General features: G+C 52.1%; 2 protein-coding genes across 2 annotated transcripts; both read left to right on the forward strand.

Moving 5' to 3' along the window:
* Positions 1 to 450: 450 nt before the first annotated feature.
* LOC309450097 (ciliary microtubule associated protein 1A-like) lies at positions 451 to 11235 on the forward strand (the record flags this gene model as incomplete). Its single annotated transcript, XM_082072760.1, has 6 exons — positions 451 to 556; positions 643 to 843; positions 1142 to 1243; positions 1425 to 1546; positions 1745 to 1882; positions 11149 to 11235. 6 exons carry the CDS (start codon positions 451 to 453, stop codon positions 11233 to 11235), a joined length of 756 nt encoding a protein of 251 aa, XP_081928886.1.
* Positions 11236 to 14099: 2864 nt separating this feature from the next.
* LOC309450098 (ciliary microtubule associated protein 1A-like) lies at positions 14100 to 16170 on the forward strand (the record flags this gene model as incomplete). The annotated part of the gene is made up of 6 exons (XM_082072761.1): positions 14100 to 14205; positions 14291 to 14491; positions 14858 to 14959; positions 15141 to 15262; positions 15461 to 15598; positions 16084 to 16170. The coding sequence occupies 6 exons, from the start codon at positions 14100 to 14102 to the stop codon at positions 16168 to 16170; spliced, it is 756 nt and encodes a 251-aa protein (XP_081928887.1).
* Positions 16171 to 16385: the final 215 nt, after the last annotated feature.

Consider the following 16385-nt stretch of genomic DNA (forward strand, 5'->3'; position numbering starts at 1 on the left):
GGTGAAGTCCGGAGACTCCTGCTTCCCTGCCATGGTTCAGCATTGGCCATGAGCTCCCCTGTGACCAGTGGGATTTGCATCCCCAGGCTTTGAACAAATCCAGTGGGGGGGAATGCACAACTGCTCTGGGCAAGGGGTCTCGACACCCTCATCGTACAATCTGTTATCAAGAGTTCTGGTGTTCTCTGGTGAGACAGGACTTGCACAGTACAGGACCAAGATGTCACCAATGGGTGACTGAGATCGTTTAAAGAGCCACTGTCAAAGATATGAGCAAAAGTGGGTTTAATATGATGTCAGAAAAATGCAACTGAACAAAGTTCCACGGCAAGGTTCATTAGCAATGTACAGCACAATCATTTGAACAGTGATTCAAAACTACTAAGGCACAAAGCAAAGTACCAAGGCACAATTCTGCTTTTTCCTCAGGCTTTCAAAGCATCTCCCAGCATGGACGGAGCTTTCGTGGGCACTTGGAGACCTCATCGCCCACGGGGCCTCATCTCGGCCCAGTTCACCCCCCCTGGACCCAAATACTCAGTCCAGGGGACAACGGGTAAGACAAGGAGCAGAGCAATGCGTGGCACGGTGAGCACACCCGGCACAAAACCAGCTACAAACCCGCTTCCCTTTTCTTCCTAGGGTACATCAACCACAACCCCACCAAAGTCAGAGCCCCCGCGTACACCTGCAGAGGGGCAAAAGCTCCTGCGGAAGGCGGCTGCTCCCCAGGCCCTCGCTATTACGTGGAGCCCTCCATGACCAGGACCGGGAAGTACGTGGCTCCAGCCTACGCCATCAGTGGACTGCCCAGGATCAAGACGGAGATCACACCTGGACCCAGTGAGTAACATTCCTCCAGCTGTTTGTTCAGACAAGGCAAATATGTTTTCACATTTCCCTGCCATAGCGGCACACGAGAGAGATGGGTACAAAAGATAGATGGGCACAAAACATAGATGGGTACAAAAGATAGATGGGTACAAAAGGCCCACCTCACCCTTCCTTTGAGCTGTCGATGTTTCCCGGCAGCTGGCTCTTCTGCAGCTGTTAGGGAGAGCAGCTCTTGGTGAAATTGCCTCCTTAGATTGAGAAAAACACCAGAACTTCACCGCTTTTGTGCTGTTGTCCTCTGCCCCAGGCGATTACAGCCCGGAGAAGTCCAACCGACACATCTTTAAGAGCACACCTGAGCCATCCATGGGCTTCCGGAACAGGGGAGTCAAAACCGACTTCACTCCAGGTACGTGAGCACAGGAGATGGAAACCCCTGCAGCTGGGGAGGCCTCTATGACAATGTGCTGCTCAGCTTTTCACCCAGAGTCAGCTGGGAAAGGGGGCAGACATCCCTCCTGCTGCCCTGAGCAGGCTGCAGGGCGCCTGTCTCTGCCCAGAGGTTTCTTCTCTTCCCGTTGCTCTTGCAGGTCCCGGCACCTACACCTTGCCCAGGGTGCTGGGCCCCAACACGGCGCACACGGCTGCCAGCCGGTGCTACTCCATGACGAGCAGGAGCCAGCGGGATCGCTACGATGCCGATCTGGCCAAGGTGAGAGTCACATCCAGGGGCCGCAAAAACACACAAAGAGAAAAATCACTGCCCACGCCTCCACCAAGTTGCACTAGAAGGGCTGTGTGGTTCCCAAATCCTTTGCCCAGCTCGCTGAACTGGTGCATCCTGTGCCGGGCGCAGGTAAGAACAAACACCGGCCATTTTCACCCAGCAGCTGCCCTGACTCTCTTACAGACCCCAGGCCCTGCAGCGCTCCCGAAGATCGAGCTGGACGTTTTCAAAACCAGAGCTCCCGGGTACACCATGGGAACCCGCTCCCAGCTCCGAGACAAGACGGTCAAACCGGGGCCAGCGGACTACGGCACGGGAAGGGTAAGGCAGCCACCTTCTGCTCCTGCGCGGCTTTGCCAAAGCATCTCCCCTTCCGCTGGGGCTGCCTTGAGCTGCACAGTGTCCTGCTGCAGTGACAAGCTGCAGGACAGCCCTCCTGTCCCTTCCCTTGTCCCCAGCCCAGCAGAGGGAAGGCAAGGAACACTGCTTTCCCCTTACGCTGTCTCAGCCAGGAAATGTTACAGGCTCATACACTGCGAGCTCTTCAGGAGGCCACTCCTCAGAAGGGACAAGCAGACACAGGTCCCCGCCTTCCTAACGCTGGGAAGATGATTTTGGAGGGGAGGGGAATCCAGTAAAGTCTGGCTGGAGCTCGACGTCCTCTGGACTCAGACCCAGCTCAGCTCAGCTCAGCTCAGCTTTCCACACCAGCTGTGATGAGCTTTTCAGTCTGTTTGCTGCAGGGCAACAGGCACCCAGACCAGCCATAAGAAGTGCCCATGGTCACCTTTTCCTCCTTTACCTCTTCCAGGTGGAGCTGATCAAGCCCCAGGCGCCTGCAGCCACGTTTGGACTGCGCCATTCCGTGTACACCACTCCCGTGATCCTCCACGTTTGAGATGTGTTGAATAAAACAACGTGTTGCTCAGAGAGGTTTTTTCTTCACCTTGAGACATGGGGAGGGGGCTTCTGTGGGTGAGGAAGAGCTGCTTGCTCTGTTCAACCCTACAAGCAGCTAAAACCCTGCAAGATTCAGACTGGAGAGCATTGAAATCCTAAGAGGAAGTGACAGACAGGTCTAACTGCACATTTTCTCCTGATTGCCCTAAACACAACCAAATGAGGATCCCGATTGCTCACTTCACCCTGGACTTGTCTTGTTCCTCCTCTGAAACCTGCTGCACACCTGGCTGAGGACAGATACAATCCACACAGTGCGACTGGAGCTGAACGCTGCACCCCAAAAGCAGCCGGGTCCTTCCCTGCACGCTCTCAGCAGAGAGCAGAGCATCCTGGGGACAGCTCGGGAAAAATAATCACTAATTCCTATTTGAAAAGGCAAAAAATAGTGATACAGCAAGGATTTCTCCTGGGTGATACGGGATATTTTTTATAGGTTTGCAGTGATGTGTCCTGGAGGCTCAATTACATAGTTATGACTTTGGACAGTAACACTTTGATTTTGGTCACTAATCCTATGTCACTGAAGGACGTTCTTTGACCAGAGACACGGTTCAGGTGTCAGACCAGCCTGTCCAAAGCACTCCTGCTCTGAACCAGCTCGTACGAGGCTCTACGTTTGCAATCATTAGAGCTTTATCCTGGGATACGTGATGGGAGACGCAGACAAGTGTCTGCAGGGGAAACTGGTGATTTGCACATTGAAACCGTTCAGCCCCAGCAAACGTCAAGGGCCAGCAAACTCTGTGCAAACTGTGCACAGGCACAACCTGGAAACAGAGGCAGGACCTGGAAACACACACACGACCTGGAAACACGGGCACAACCTGGAAACACGGGCACAACCTGGAAACATGGGCACAACCAGGAAACACGGGCACAACCTGGGAGCACAGGCAGCAGGAGCCCGAGACAGCTCCAGTTCATCTCCTCCAGTGTTCGGGTGCAAGCTCAAGACATTTGAGAACGTAGAGACACCTCACCTGAGGCCCACACGCTTTGGCTTCCCATGTTTCAAACTCCTGAGCTTAATAGGAAATGTTTAAATATTTTTATATCTATGTTTAAGAGCTGGAGGTATTCTGATGGTCAGGAAAAAGAAGAATTACAAATTGGAAAAAGATTCCTGCAAGTTGCCTTTGCAGAGAAAGCATAAAGGCAAGTTAAGCCTGGATGAACTACCCAATATCCTGAGAACCTCATGTCCGTCTGTCCAGCCCTCCAGGGATGGTGACTCCAGCACTGCCCTGGGCAGCCTGTTCCAATGCCCCACAGCCCTTTGGGGAAGAAATTGTTCCCAGATCCAACCTCAACCTCCCCTGGCGCAACTTGAGGCCGTTTCCTCTGCTCCTGGCGCTTGTTCCTTGGGAAAAGTGACAAATTCATCGGATGTTACCAGCTGACTTCTCTACCAGCTTGCACAAAACTTTCTTTTCTAAGAAGCAGGGATGAAGTTGATCTATACGACAACACTGATCTATACCATGACACTGATCTATACCACACTATGCTGCCCTGCTTGCTAAGGCCTTTGGGTCACTGGATCTGGTATTGTCTGACTTAAGTCCCAACCTACCAACAAAGGGCATTTTTAAGGATGCCAGAGCAATGAAGACGTTTGTGTACAATGGGACATTCCACCCTATGGCTTGAATATCAACTAAGGAGCATCAATTCCTATAAGATTTACTCCATTTGAAATATGGCATCTATAAATCTATATGATACTGAAATGAGGCATGAAGAAAGGAAAACTCATGACTTCTGTAAAGCCCATGTAATAAAACTGCCCAGATTTCAGATCACAGATATATTCCAAATATCTGTACTCGACCATTGCGCTCACAGGCTCCTGTCCTGCTCAGGGACTCCAACCATTCCAACATCTGCACAGCGAGCTGCAGGAATCCAGGAGCATCCTGGAGTGCATGGAGGAGAATTTCTGATATCAGGGAATAGCCCAGGGGATGAAAATTAGGGCACGAGTCGCCATTGTGAGCTGGCAGCTCAGAAGGCCCCTGGTATCCTGGGCTCAGCTTGGGCTGTGAGGTCACAGAGCCGCTCTGTGTCACACCTGGTGTGTAGTGCTGTGCACGGACACCGCTCCGGCAGTGCTGGCAGCGGCAGCAGCGGCGGCAGCAGCATCTGCAGCGGCAGCAGCATTTGCAGCGGCAGCAGCGGAAGCGCCAGCATTTACAGCAGCGGCGGCAGTGGCCAAAGCAGCAGCAGCATTTGCAGCAGCAGCGGTCACAGCAGCAGCATCATTTACAGCAGCAGCGGCAGTGGTCACAGCAGCAGCAGTTATTTGCAGCAGCTGCAGTGGCCACAGCAGCAGCAGTATTTGTGGCAGAGCTCGTGGCAGTGCCACGATGCAGGGGTGGGGGGTCACCTCACTCCTTATCCTCCTCCTCCTGGTTCTGCAAGCCCAGGAGGTCGGGGCAGCTCCGTATGGAGATTGGAGACCTGGTAGGCGGGCAGGCGGGGGTGGGCACCCGGCCCAGAGATTTCCAATAAGAAATCCAGAGGATCCGTGTGTTTGTCCATTCAGCCTTGAGGGGTGTTGCACATGGCCTGGAAACAGTATTTTGAGAGCTGCCAGGTGCCAGCAAGCAGGTCACCATGGACCCTCTGCAGCTTTGGGAACCTCCACCCACATCTGGGTCCCACATCATTACCTGACCCCCCCACAGTCACCGCAGGTCACTGAGAAAGAAGCAGATTGACAAGATCTAACGGAATGTGCTTGATTCCAGATGTGCCTGTAGCCGGTGGCCTTGCGACTCCTCAGCCGGCTCTTGTCCGGGAGCATCACGGCAATCCCTCAGGTCTGTTACTTGAACCAGTGACCATTTAGGGTTTAATATTCTGAAGATGTCCACTGAAATATTTCCTGGGAGCTTCTCTGCTGTGTCTGTCTGCAGACACGGCTGGACGCAAGGGATTTCTAGGGTACAACTGGCTTCTGGGGCCGACACTTGGGGCATCTCATGATGCCGTTGTGGCTTTTAAGCTCTTTGGGGAGCTGCCAGCTCAGAGCTGTTCAGTGACGATGGTGGCATCACAGTGTGTGATGGAAACTTCTCGGGGGTGCTCAGGTGCAGGTGTGAACACCGGGAGGGCTTTTCCAGCCTCGCAGCTCACTCGGCATCGCGAGGGTGAGTGCTCAGCCTTGGCTGACTTCACGGGCCAAGCACTCCTGTTCAGTATTTTATTGCTCAGGAATTTAACTTTCTACTTTCCGTTAAGGTCCTCAGAGAACAAGGCCTAAGGTATTAAGACGAAAATCTTCCCAGCATAAATCAGTCCTCAACCAAGTCCTGGAGGAACTGGACAAAGTAGAGCACGGTGGGTAGTTATCGCTCTAGAGCAGAAGACTTGGGAAGTGGAGGCTTAGATACAAGTGCTCCTCAGAAGGGCGCTTTCCCCAACTGAACTGACACCCTCAAATGCTCTGGCTTTGTTTCTGAGTGTTATCAATGTATTTTGAGAAATATCACCTCCTGAAGATATTGGTTCTTGAAGAGGTTACTTCTCATTAAACTGACTCCATTTCTTTCTAAAGACCTGAGCCATGACACTGGGGAGACCGTGGCGATTCAGAAAAGAGGCGATCAGGTAGTGCCGATCTACGACGAAGGGACTTGGACAATGGAATCACGAGGCATGCCAGGTAATTGCTGTCCTTTGGTCATCGTCTGTCATGAACCAAAACCCCTGTGTCTGCAGGCTCCTCAGCAGCCAAACTCTTGCCTTGAGTGCCCCCCCAGGCACAAGGGAGGGGATCCCTCCTGTGCACTGAGGTCCAAAGGGATGCACTGAGAGATCGAGCACGGTTTAGGGGGAACCTGCCCCGAACTCCTGCATCCTCTGCTGAGGCTTTACCTCTCTCTGATTCTTGGCAGAGCTGCCCAACCCTGGGGAAGCCCGCCAGGCTGGAATCAACGGCCTCCTTGACAAGATTCCAGGTACAGAGCAGCCTTGCAGGGCCAGAAGTGGGAGACAAGGCCTGAAGGCTGGGGGCGTGCAAGCAGTGCCCGTGCTGGAGCAAAGGCAAAGGGGGTGCGGGGTTCAGGTGAATCCCCATGGGCCGGACTCTGTCCTCCTGGGGTGTGGGTCCCCGGGGAGGGAGAGCTGGGGGTGGCATTCCCTGACACAGGGACGGTTTCTGTCTGTCTCACTCCAAGGGACAGTTGGTCAAACAGCTGTCAGACCTCGTGTGAGATCACCCGTAGTGTGCAGGAAACACTAAGGTACAGAATTGTTCATCCAGGTTGGAGCGTCAAGAGTAAGAACAATACTGCAGATACCGCGACCTACAAGAACCGCTGCTTAGCAGCCGTCGTGGGGGTCTTGGGCACCATCCTGTTTGCGATAGTGCTGTTTTGTGCATGCTGGCTGTGCAAGAGGAGAATACAAAAGTGAGTTGTTGAGCAGGGGGTGTTGCCAAACTCCTGTATCAGATGGCAGCCATTAGCCTTGAAACATTTAGAGGCAGGGTATTCTGAAGTACCCGCTTAGTTACTGGCCAAACTCCACTGAGGTTCCTGCTGAGGATGGTTGAACTGGCTGCTCAGCTCCTGGCTGCTCTTTAACAAAACCTGCTCTTGCTGTTCCAAGTGTTAGTTTAAAGTGGCTCTGCCTCAACAAGAGCTGCCCCAGCAACAGATGCAGGCAGAGCAAGGTCAGGAAGAAAAACAAGGGACGACATTGCCATGGAAAGGGAGAAGCACAATAGTGACGTGTTCCTGCCAGCAGAAATCACCCTGTTGGGTGCTGCTGTAAACCCCAGATGTTCACCTCGGCCAGGGTGTCCCTGCAGCTCCGACCGCAGCTCCCCGTGCAGCCGGGTGCCTGCACACCACAGGGCGCCCAGCGCTGCCCCGCAGCCTCGCACCCCCCGGCACCGCGGCCACGGCCGGGACTCAGCAGCCTCTTCTCTCCGCAGGCGCCGCGAAGCCAAGGCCATGGGAGATGGGAACGTGTAACAGCAATAAACACAGTTGAGCAGCACAATTGCCTGGGAACTCACCAGTTCTGCGCGAACTTCATGTCGGGGCAGGCAGGGAGGTGGATGCCGCGGTGCCAGCGGGCAGGGAGCTGGGGGGGGACCTTCCGTCTGGCTGGGGGGACACAGCTTCCCTGGTGGGACCGGCCTGCGGAGCTGGGCCAGGAGGGAGAGCTGCAGACACAGGAAACATTGGGGCTTTTCACAAAATGACTTCAACCTCATGTCCAACAATTCCCACTTTTACCATCACATAACACATCGTGATGCTTAATACATCTCCCAGCTTTTGTATTCCAGCAAAAGCTTAAATAAACCATCTGTCCTACAGTAACAATTAAAGCTTTACAGAAGACAGGAAACTACCGCTGAACCTCGTGCTGCTGAACCACGTGCTGCCATTTCTTTCTATGAGCTGCCATTTCTTTCTGTCAGTAATTGCAACATATGGAGAAAGAGACCCGAGAAATTGCCTTTCTTAGATTCCAGACCAATAGATACATATGAGTGTGAAAAACTGAAACTAAACTCATGAAGGAATCCCAAATTATCTTTATATCACGGGCCATGCTAATTTCTGCAGGCCTGGAGGGAGCAACTTCAATGCCTTATTCAGCTTTATTCATTAACTGAAATATTTTCATTGAAATAAAGTTTCACCAAAATAAAGATGTTTCCTGTCAGTCTGCTGATTTTCTTAATTTTTCAACACTATTATGTTTCACTGAAACAAAGATGCCTTGTTACCTTTACTCCACGTCTATAATTTCACAGAGACTCGTCATGTTAATTTGATGCTATTTACTACTATATGTTATTATTTGGTTTTGACATACATCAAATGTCGTGTGTCAGAGTGCTGTGATATTGGTCCCACGGGAAAGTGGAGCTTTTTGTATCTGCATAGTTGGTGCTTAAATACAATACATTTCAGAATAAGGAGCAAAATGAGTTTCTGAGCATTGAATGGTCTGTCAGAGGGAAATCCCATATTCCAGTACTAACCAACGAAGCAAAGTGTCTGCTGCTTACAGACCACAGGAATTTAATTGTCATATCACATTCTGGCAGGTTTCTTGCACTGACGGGGCTCTCATGACATTTCACAGTGATAATAATGATTCAGATTTCAATGGATTCAAATTTAGACTGCTGGGGAAGAGAAGGGGACTCAAAAAGAGATTGCTGAGCAGAGACATGACAGCAAAGACTCTGGTGAACCTGAAGAGACGGCAATACTGCACTCTCAAACCCTCCATGTCTGCACATAGATATACAGATATTCTTAACGGCGCAGAAATGTGGAGCTGCTCACCTTGCAAGAAAAGATCCTGCTCAACAAGGACCAGGCCTGAGCTTTACCACTAAACACAACTCCATCATCTACACCCATGCCTGGAAAATACAGCTCTTCACCCTTCCTCATTTAATTGGAACTGTCCTTTCAATTCCAAAGGCCACCCATTAGCATTACAAAGTCACAGGACTTTCTCCTCAGTTCTGCTGCGCTGCTTTGCTCACATTCAGGATGCTGAGACAGCCTGATCTCTGAGGGAATTTTGTTTTGTTTTAAGCAGAAGAAGAGATATTCTCATTCGAGACACCAACAAGACGCCTAACAAGAGTCTTTTGCGAACAAAAATCCTTAAACTACTGTAAGCGGCTGAAGCGGGCCGCGGTAAGTGCGGCGCTGCCCTGCGGTCCCTGCGCGCAGCAGCCCCGGCCCCGCCGCCTCAGCCGCCTCTTCCCGCCCTTTGTCCCGCCCGTTGTTCTCCCTCAGGGCCCGGCGGCCCCTCAGCGCCTCCCGCCGCCGCTGCCCCTGCCCTGCGCCCGCTCGCGGGACTGCGAACGGGGCCTTTAGACAGCAAAGAGACTATTTTCTAAAATAATGTGCCTTTGACAAGTGATTCTGGAACCTTTTCAGTGATTCTCTGCCACAGTTCGCACACAAAAGGAAACTGACCAACGGGACACAAAAGCCCAACATTCATGACCCTCCCTAACTGAACAAGCACGGCTTTCCAGAAGAACTGACATCACAGAAAATAAGTTGAAGCAAGGTGAAAAACATTATTGTTGCCACCTAAAGTAACAGACACCCACAGGATTGAATTGCCTATTTATTGTAAAACAATTTCTGGGGGCAATGTTTTATCGGGCACCTGTACTTTGGAGCACTCTATGGCTACGTGGGACCTTAGAGCACAGTTTGGAAGGTACAAGGGCTTTTACTGGATAAAATCCCACCGATGTCAATCCCCAGCACCCCGGCTGCCTACGTCTTTACCCCGGAGTTCATCGAGCTGTTTCTTCCTCTTGCTTTTCTTTGTTAGAGGATGAGATTTCCCAAGCGGCAGGGCTGTTGTTCTGAACAGTAACGTTCTTGGGAATCGGCCACGGGGCCGGTTTTCCCTGAGCAGGTTTAGGGTGGCAGGTCGCTCTCTTCAGCCTCCCGGCACCTGGACTCCTCAGGAACATCTGCCGCAGGAGCTGAATTCAGCGCTTGCCAAGGGCCCCAGAGTCACCCAGGGATGAAAAGCCCACAGTAAATACACTGCTGAGGAAACACCAAACTCCGAGTCACCATCCACCATTTCTGTATTTAACTCCCTTTCTAGCAGAGACTGGAAAGAAACATTTTAGCACTAGTATGTGTGTTTTAATGTCAGAGAAAGATCAGTGAAAGGGAAGGAAACATCAGCTACTTAAAAAAACAACGAAACTTCTCACAGCAACAAATATACACCTGAAATGCTGATGGGATTTCTTTTTAAAACACAGTTGAACAGCGCAATTGTCTGGGAACTCACCAGTTCTGCGCCGAACTGCAGTGGTTCTTGTAGGTCGCAGGATCTCTAGTATTGTTCTTATTCTTGGTGCTCCACACCTGGGCCCAGTGAGTAACATTGCTCCAGCTGTTTGTTCAGACAAGGCAAATACGTTTTCACATTTCCCTGCCATAGCGGCACACGAGAGAGATGGGAACAAAACATAGATGGGTACAAAAGATAGATGGGTACAAAAGAGAGATGGGTACAAAAGATAGATGAATAGATGAATCCAGCAAAGTCTGACTGGAGCTCGACGTCCTCTGGACTCAGCCCCAGCTCAGCTCAGCTCAGCTCAGCTTTTCACACCTGCTGTGATGAGCTTTTCAGTCTGTTAACTGCTGAAATCTAGACTTTTCTTTTACTGTCTGCAAAAACAAACTTCATTAATGTCTTTTACCTGCTGCTAAACTGTTTTTCTCTTTTGTTCACATACGTCCCCCAAAATGAGAAGGAAATCCAATGAATCACAGCCTCAGGACATCTCGAGTGCTCTGCTAATACGAGCTGGAGGCTGCAAGGCACACGAACAGGGTGTGCGAGGAGGAGCGGCCAGTGCACGTCGGCACCCTTGTTCTGGCAGACGGCGTCGCTGAGGACAAGCCTGCTGGGTCAGGACGCTGAACTGCGCTGCACCCACAGCCAGCCCTGACCAAACAGAGACACAGAGAGAAGAGATGCAGAGCGACTGTCCAGAAATGGCACTGGGCTCGGGGGAACGAGCAGGGCAACAGGCACCCAGACAAGTGATGACAAGTGCCCATGGTCACCTTTTCCTCCTTTACCCCTTCCAGGTGGAGCTGATCAAGCCCCAGGCGCCTGCAGCCACGTTTGGACTGCGCCATTCCGTGTACACCACTCCCCTGATCCTCCACCTTTGAGATGTGTTGAATAAAACAACGTGTTGCTCAGAGAGGTTTTCTCTTCACCTTGAGACATGGGGAGGGGTCTTCTGTGGGTGAGGAAGAGCTGCTTGCTCTGTTCAACCCTACAAGCAGCAAAAACCCTGCAAGATTCAGACTGGAGGGCACAGAAATCATAAGAGGAAATGACGCAGACAGTTCTAGCTGCATATTTTCTCCTGATTGCCCTAAACACAACCAAATGAGGGCCCTGATTCCTCACTTTGCCCCGGACTTGTCTTCTTCCTCCTCTGAAACCTGCTGCACAGGTAATCATTAATTCCTATTTGAAAAGGCAAAAAGCAGTGATACAGCAAGGATTTCTCCTGGGTGATATGGGATATTTTTTATAGGTTTGCCATGATGTGTTTGGAGGCTCAATTACATAGTTATGACTTTGGACAGTAACACTTTGATTTTGGTCACTAATCCTATGTCACTGAAGGACGTTCTTTGACCAGAGACACGGTTCAGGTGTCAGACCAGGCCTGGAAAAATTTGGGTGTGAGTCGGCATTGTGAGCTGGCAGCTCAGAAGGCCCCTGGTATCCTGGGCTCAGCTTGGGCTGTGAGGTCACAGAGCCGCTCTGTGTCACACCTGGTGTGTAGTGCTGTGCACGGACACCGCTCCGGCAGTGCTGGCAGCGGCAGCAGCGGCGGCAGCAGCATCTGCAGCGGCAGCAGCTTTTGCAGCGGCAGCAGCGGAAGCGCCAGCATTTGCAGCAGCGGCGGCAGTGGCCAAAGCAGCAGCAGCATTTGCAGCAGCAGCGGTCACAGCAGCAGCATCATTTACAGCAGCAGCGGCAGTGGTCACAGCAGCAGCAGCATCTGCAGCAGCAGCGGCATTTGCAGCGGCAGCAGCGGAAAGGCCAGCATTTGCAGCAGCGGCGGCTGTGGCCAAAGCAGCAGCAGCATCGGCAGTAGCAGCATTTGCTGCAGCAGCTGCAGCGGCCACAGAAGCAGCAGCAGCATTAGTGGCAGAGCCAGTGGCTGTGACACAAGTTCTTGGGATTCCCTTACACTCCATCAGCTCTCCTTCTACTCAGCTGAGGCTGAATATGGCAGAAAAGGCAAGAACCAAAGCTGAGGAGGGATTTTCACTTTGTTGATAGTCATTGAACACTATCCCAACAGAACCCTTCAGCTCTCGTCATGCCCTGCTCTGCCTTGCTATTGGCATTTCTCTGTTTAACTCCCTTTCCAGTAGAGACTGGAAACATAATTTTAGCACTGGAATGTCTGTTATAATGTAAAATGTACATAAGTGAAAGAAAAGAAAGTGTCAGCTACTTAACGAACTAAGGAAACTTCTCGCAGCAACAAATATACACCTGTGATGCTGATGGGATTGCTTTTTAAAACCCGCAAAAATATTATGTGAAATGCAGTCAGTAAAGCTGCGTCTCTCACTCGGTGCAGCTCTGCTCCCTCCTGCTGGCCACATGTGCACGTTCTTGTGCCTTAAACCAGGGAAACCCAACTGCAGGAGATCCCAATATTCATTTAACCAAACAGCGCTTCATCAGAGCTCTTTGCGGGTTCCCTGCTCAAAGTGACGCATGTTTTGGGGTAATCACTGTTACTGAACAGACTGCAAAGGAAAATACTGAGTTTGCATCTTGGGAGTCACAGGGCACTGAGAACCCAGACACCTGTGCTGAGAGCTGGATTTGGTCATTAGAGCAAGATTATTCCTGCGGTAATCTGAGGGTGCGAGGGAAACAGTGATTTGGGGAGGATACGATACTTTTTATAGCTGTCACATTTTTGGCAACACAGTGTTTGTGGGTCCCTGACACGGACAATCAGAGATGTGGCGGCTGAGGTTCTGGAGTGGAAATGCTTTTCTTCTGCTCTTGAAGCCCAAATCCCCCTCCAACAGTCTGAGAGTAACGAATCTGGAAATATTAGTTTGCCTCAGCAGGCAAAGCCTCTGGTGCCCAGTGGTGCTGTGTGACCGCTGTGTCACTTGTCACCTCTGTCACTGAGTGTAAAGACAGTGTAAAACCAGGTGCTTTGGAAAGCTCCCCCAGTCTCTGCTGATGTTCAAAATCTGTCTCATGTGCACCCTGAAAATACACATGGAGACAGGACAAGCAGATCTCAGGAAGGCCTGGCCCTGCAGGCCGGACGTCCCCAGTCCCGCATCCCCAGCTGATGCCATCGCACAGCCCCCCGATGTCACAGAGCATTTCCAGGACGATCCCAGGTGTCCCCAGGGTCCCCTGGCCGCTGCCACCACAACCTCTCTTGCCACATCTCTGGCTGCCCTCACTGACAACCTCTCTTGCCACATCTCTGGCTGCTCTCACTGCTCGCCACGCTCTGTGCCGCAGAGACGAGGCAGACGCAGACGTTGTCGTCCTCATCCCTTTCGATGCCGCGGCTGAGACAGGTGGAGTCCGGAGACTCCTGCTTCCCTGCCATGGTTCAGCATTGGCCATGAGCTCCCCTGTGACCAGTGGGATTTGCATCCCCAGGCTTTGAACAAATCCAGTGGGGGGGAATCCACAACTGCTCTGGGCAAGGGGTCTCGACACCCTCATCGTACAATCTGTTATCAAGAGTTCTGGTGTTCTCTGGTGAGACAGGACTTGCACAGTACAGGACCAAGATGTCACCAATGGGTGACTGAGATCGTTTAAAGAGCCACTGTCAAAGATATGAGCAAAAGTGGTTTTAATATGATGTCGGAAAAATGCAACTGAACAAAGTTCCACGGCAAGGTTCACTAGTAACATACAGCACAGTCATTTGAACAGTGATTCAAAACTACTAAGGCACAAAGCAAAGTACCAAGACACAATTCTGCTTTTTCCTCAGGCTTTCAAAGCATCTCCCAGCATGGACGGAGCTTTCGTGGGCACTTGGAGACCTCATCGCCCACGGGGCCTCATCTCGGCCCAGTTCACCCCCCCTGGACCCAAATACTCAGTCCAGGGGACAACGGGTAAGACAAGGAGCAGAGCGGTGTGTGGCACGGTGAGCACACCCGGCACAAACCAGCTACAAACCCGCTTCCCTTTTCTTCCTAGGGTACATCAACCACAACCCCACCAAAGTCAGAGCCCCCGCGTACACCTGCAGAGGGGCAAAAGCTCCTGCGGAAGGCGGCTGCTCCCCAGGCCCTCGCTATTACGTGGAGCCCTCCATGACCAGGACCGGGAAGTACGTGGCTCCAGCCTACGCCATCACTGGACTGCCCAGGATCAAGACGGAGATCACACCTGGACCCAGTGAGTAACATTGCTCCAGCTGTTTGTTCAGACAAGGCAAATATGTTTTCACATTTCCCTGCCATAGCGGCACACGAGAGAGATGGGTACAAAAGATAGATGGGCACAAAAGAGAGATGAATACAAAAGATAGATGGGCACAAAAGATAGATGAATACAAAAGATAGATGGGTACAAAAGATAGATGAATACAAAAGATAGATGGGTACAAAAGGCTCAGCTCACCCTTTCAATGAGCTGTCGATGTTTCCCAGCAGCTGGCTCTTCTGCAGCTGTTAGGGAGAACAGCTCTTGGTGAAATTGCCTCCTTAGATTGAGAAAAATACCAGAACTTCACCGCTTTTGTGCTGTTGTCCTCTGCCCCAGGCGATTACAGCCCGGAGAAGTCCAACCGACACATCTTTAAGTGCCCGCCTGAGCCATCCATGGGCTTCCGGAACAGGGGAGTCAAAACCGACTTCACTCCAGGTACGTGAGCACAGGAGATGGAAACCCCTGCAGCTGGGGAGGCCTCTATGACAATGTGCTGCTTGGCTTTTCACCCAGAGTCAGCTGGGAAAGGGAGCAGACATCCCTCCTGCTGCCCTGAGCAGGCTGCAGGGCGCCTGTCTCTGCCCAGAGGTTTCTTCTCTTCCCGTTGCTCTTGCAGGTCCCGGCACCTACACCTTGCCCAGGGTGCTGGGCCCCAACACGGCGCACACGGCTGCCAGCCCGTGCTACTCCATGACGAGCAGGAGCCAGCGGGATCGCTACGATGCCGATCTGGCCAAGGTGAGAGTCACATCCAGGGGCCGCAAAAACACACAAAGAGAAAAATCACCGCCCACGCCTCCACCGACTTGCACTAGAAGGGCTGTGTGGTTCCCAAATCCTTTGCCCAGCTCGCTGAACTGGTGCATCCTGTGCCGGGCGCAGGTAAGAACAAACACCGGCCATTTTCACCCAGCAGCTGCCCTGACTCTCTTACAGACCCCAGGCCCTGCAGCGCTCCCGAAGATCGAGCTGGACGTTTTCAAAACCAGAGCTCCCGGGTACACCATGGGAACCCGCTCCCAGCTCCGAGACAAGACGGTCAAACCGGGGCCAGCGGACTACGGCACGGGAAGGGTAAGGCAGCCGCCTTCTGCTCCTGCGCGGCTTTGCCAAAGCATCTCCCCTTCCGCTGGGGCTGCCTTGAGCTGCACAGTGTCCTGCTGCAGTGACAAGCTGCAGGACAGCCCTCCTGTCCCTTCCCTTGTCCCCAGCCCAGCAGAGGGAAGGCAAGGAACACTGCTTTCCCCTTACGCTGTCTCAGCCAGGAAATGTTACAGGCTCATACACTGCGAGCTCTTCAGGAGGCCACTCCTCAGAAGGGACAAGCAGACACAGGTCCCCGCCTTCCTAATGCTGGGAAGATGATTTTGGAGGGGAGGGGAATGCAGTAAAGTCTGGCTGGAGCTCGACGTCCTCTGGACTCAGCCCCAGCTCAGCTCAGCTCAGCTTTCCACACCAGCTGTGATGAGCTTTTCAGTCTGTTTGCTGCAGGGCAACAGGCACCCAGACAAGTGATGAGAAGTGCCCATGGTCACCTTTTCCTCCTTTACCTCTTCCAGGTGGAGCTGATCAAGCCCCAGGCGCCTGCAGCCACGTTTGGACTGCGCCATTCCGTGTACACCACTCCCCTGATCCTCCACCTTTGAGATGTGTTGAATAAAACAACGTGTTGCTCAGAGAGGTTTTCTCTTCACCTTGAGACAAGGGGAGGGGTCTTCTGTGGGTGAGGAAGAGCTGCTTGCTCTGTTCAACCCTACAAGCAGCTAAAACCCTGCAAGATTCAGACTGGAGAGCAGTCCTAAGTGGAAGCAACAGCTCTAACTGCACATTTTGTCCCGATTGCCCTAAACACAACCAAATG

This window comes from Streptopelia decaocto, assembly GCF_964273445.1.
Source record: "Streptopelia decaocto genome assembly, chromosome: 25".
NCBI classification, from domain to species: domain Eukaryota; kingdom Metazoa; phylum Chordata; class Aves; order Columbiformes; family Columbidae; genus Streptopelia; species Streptopelia decaocto.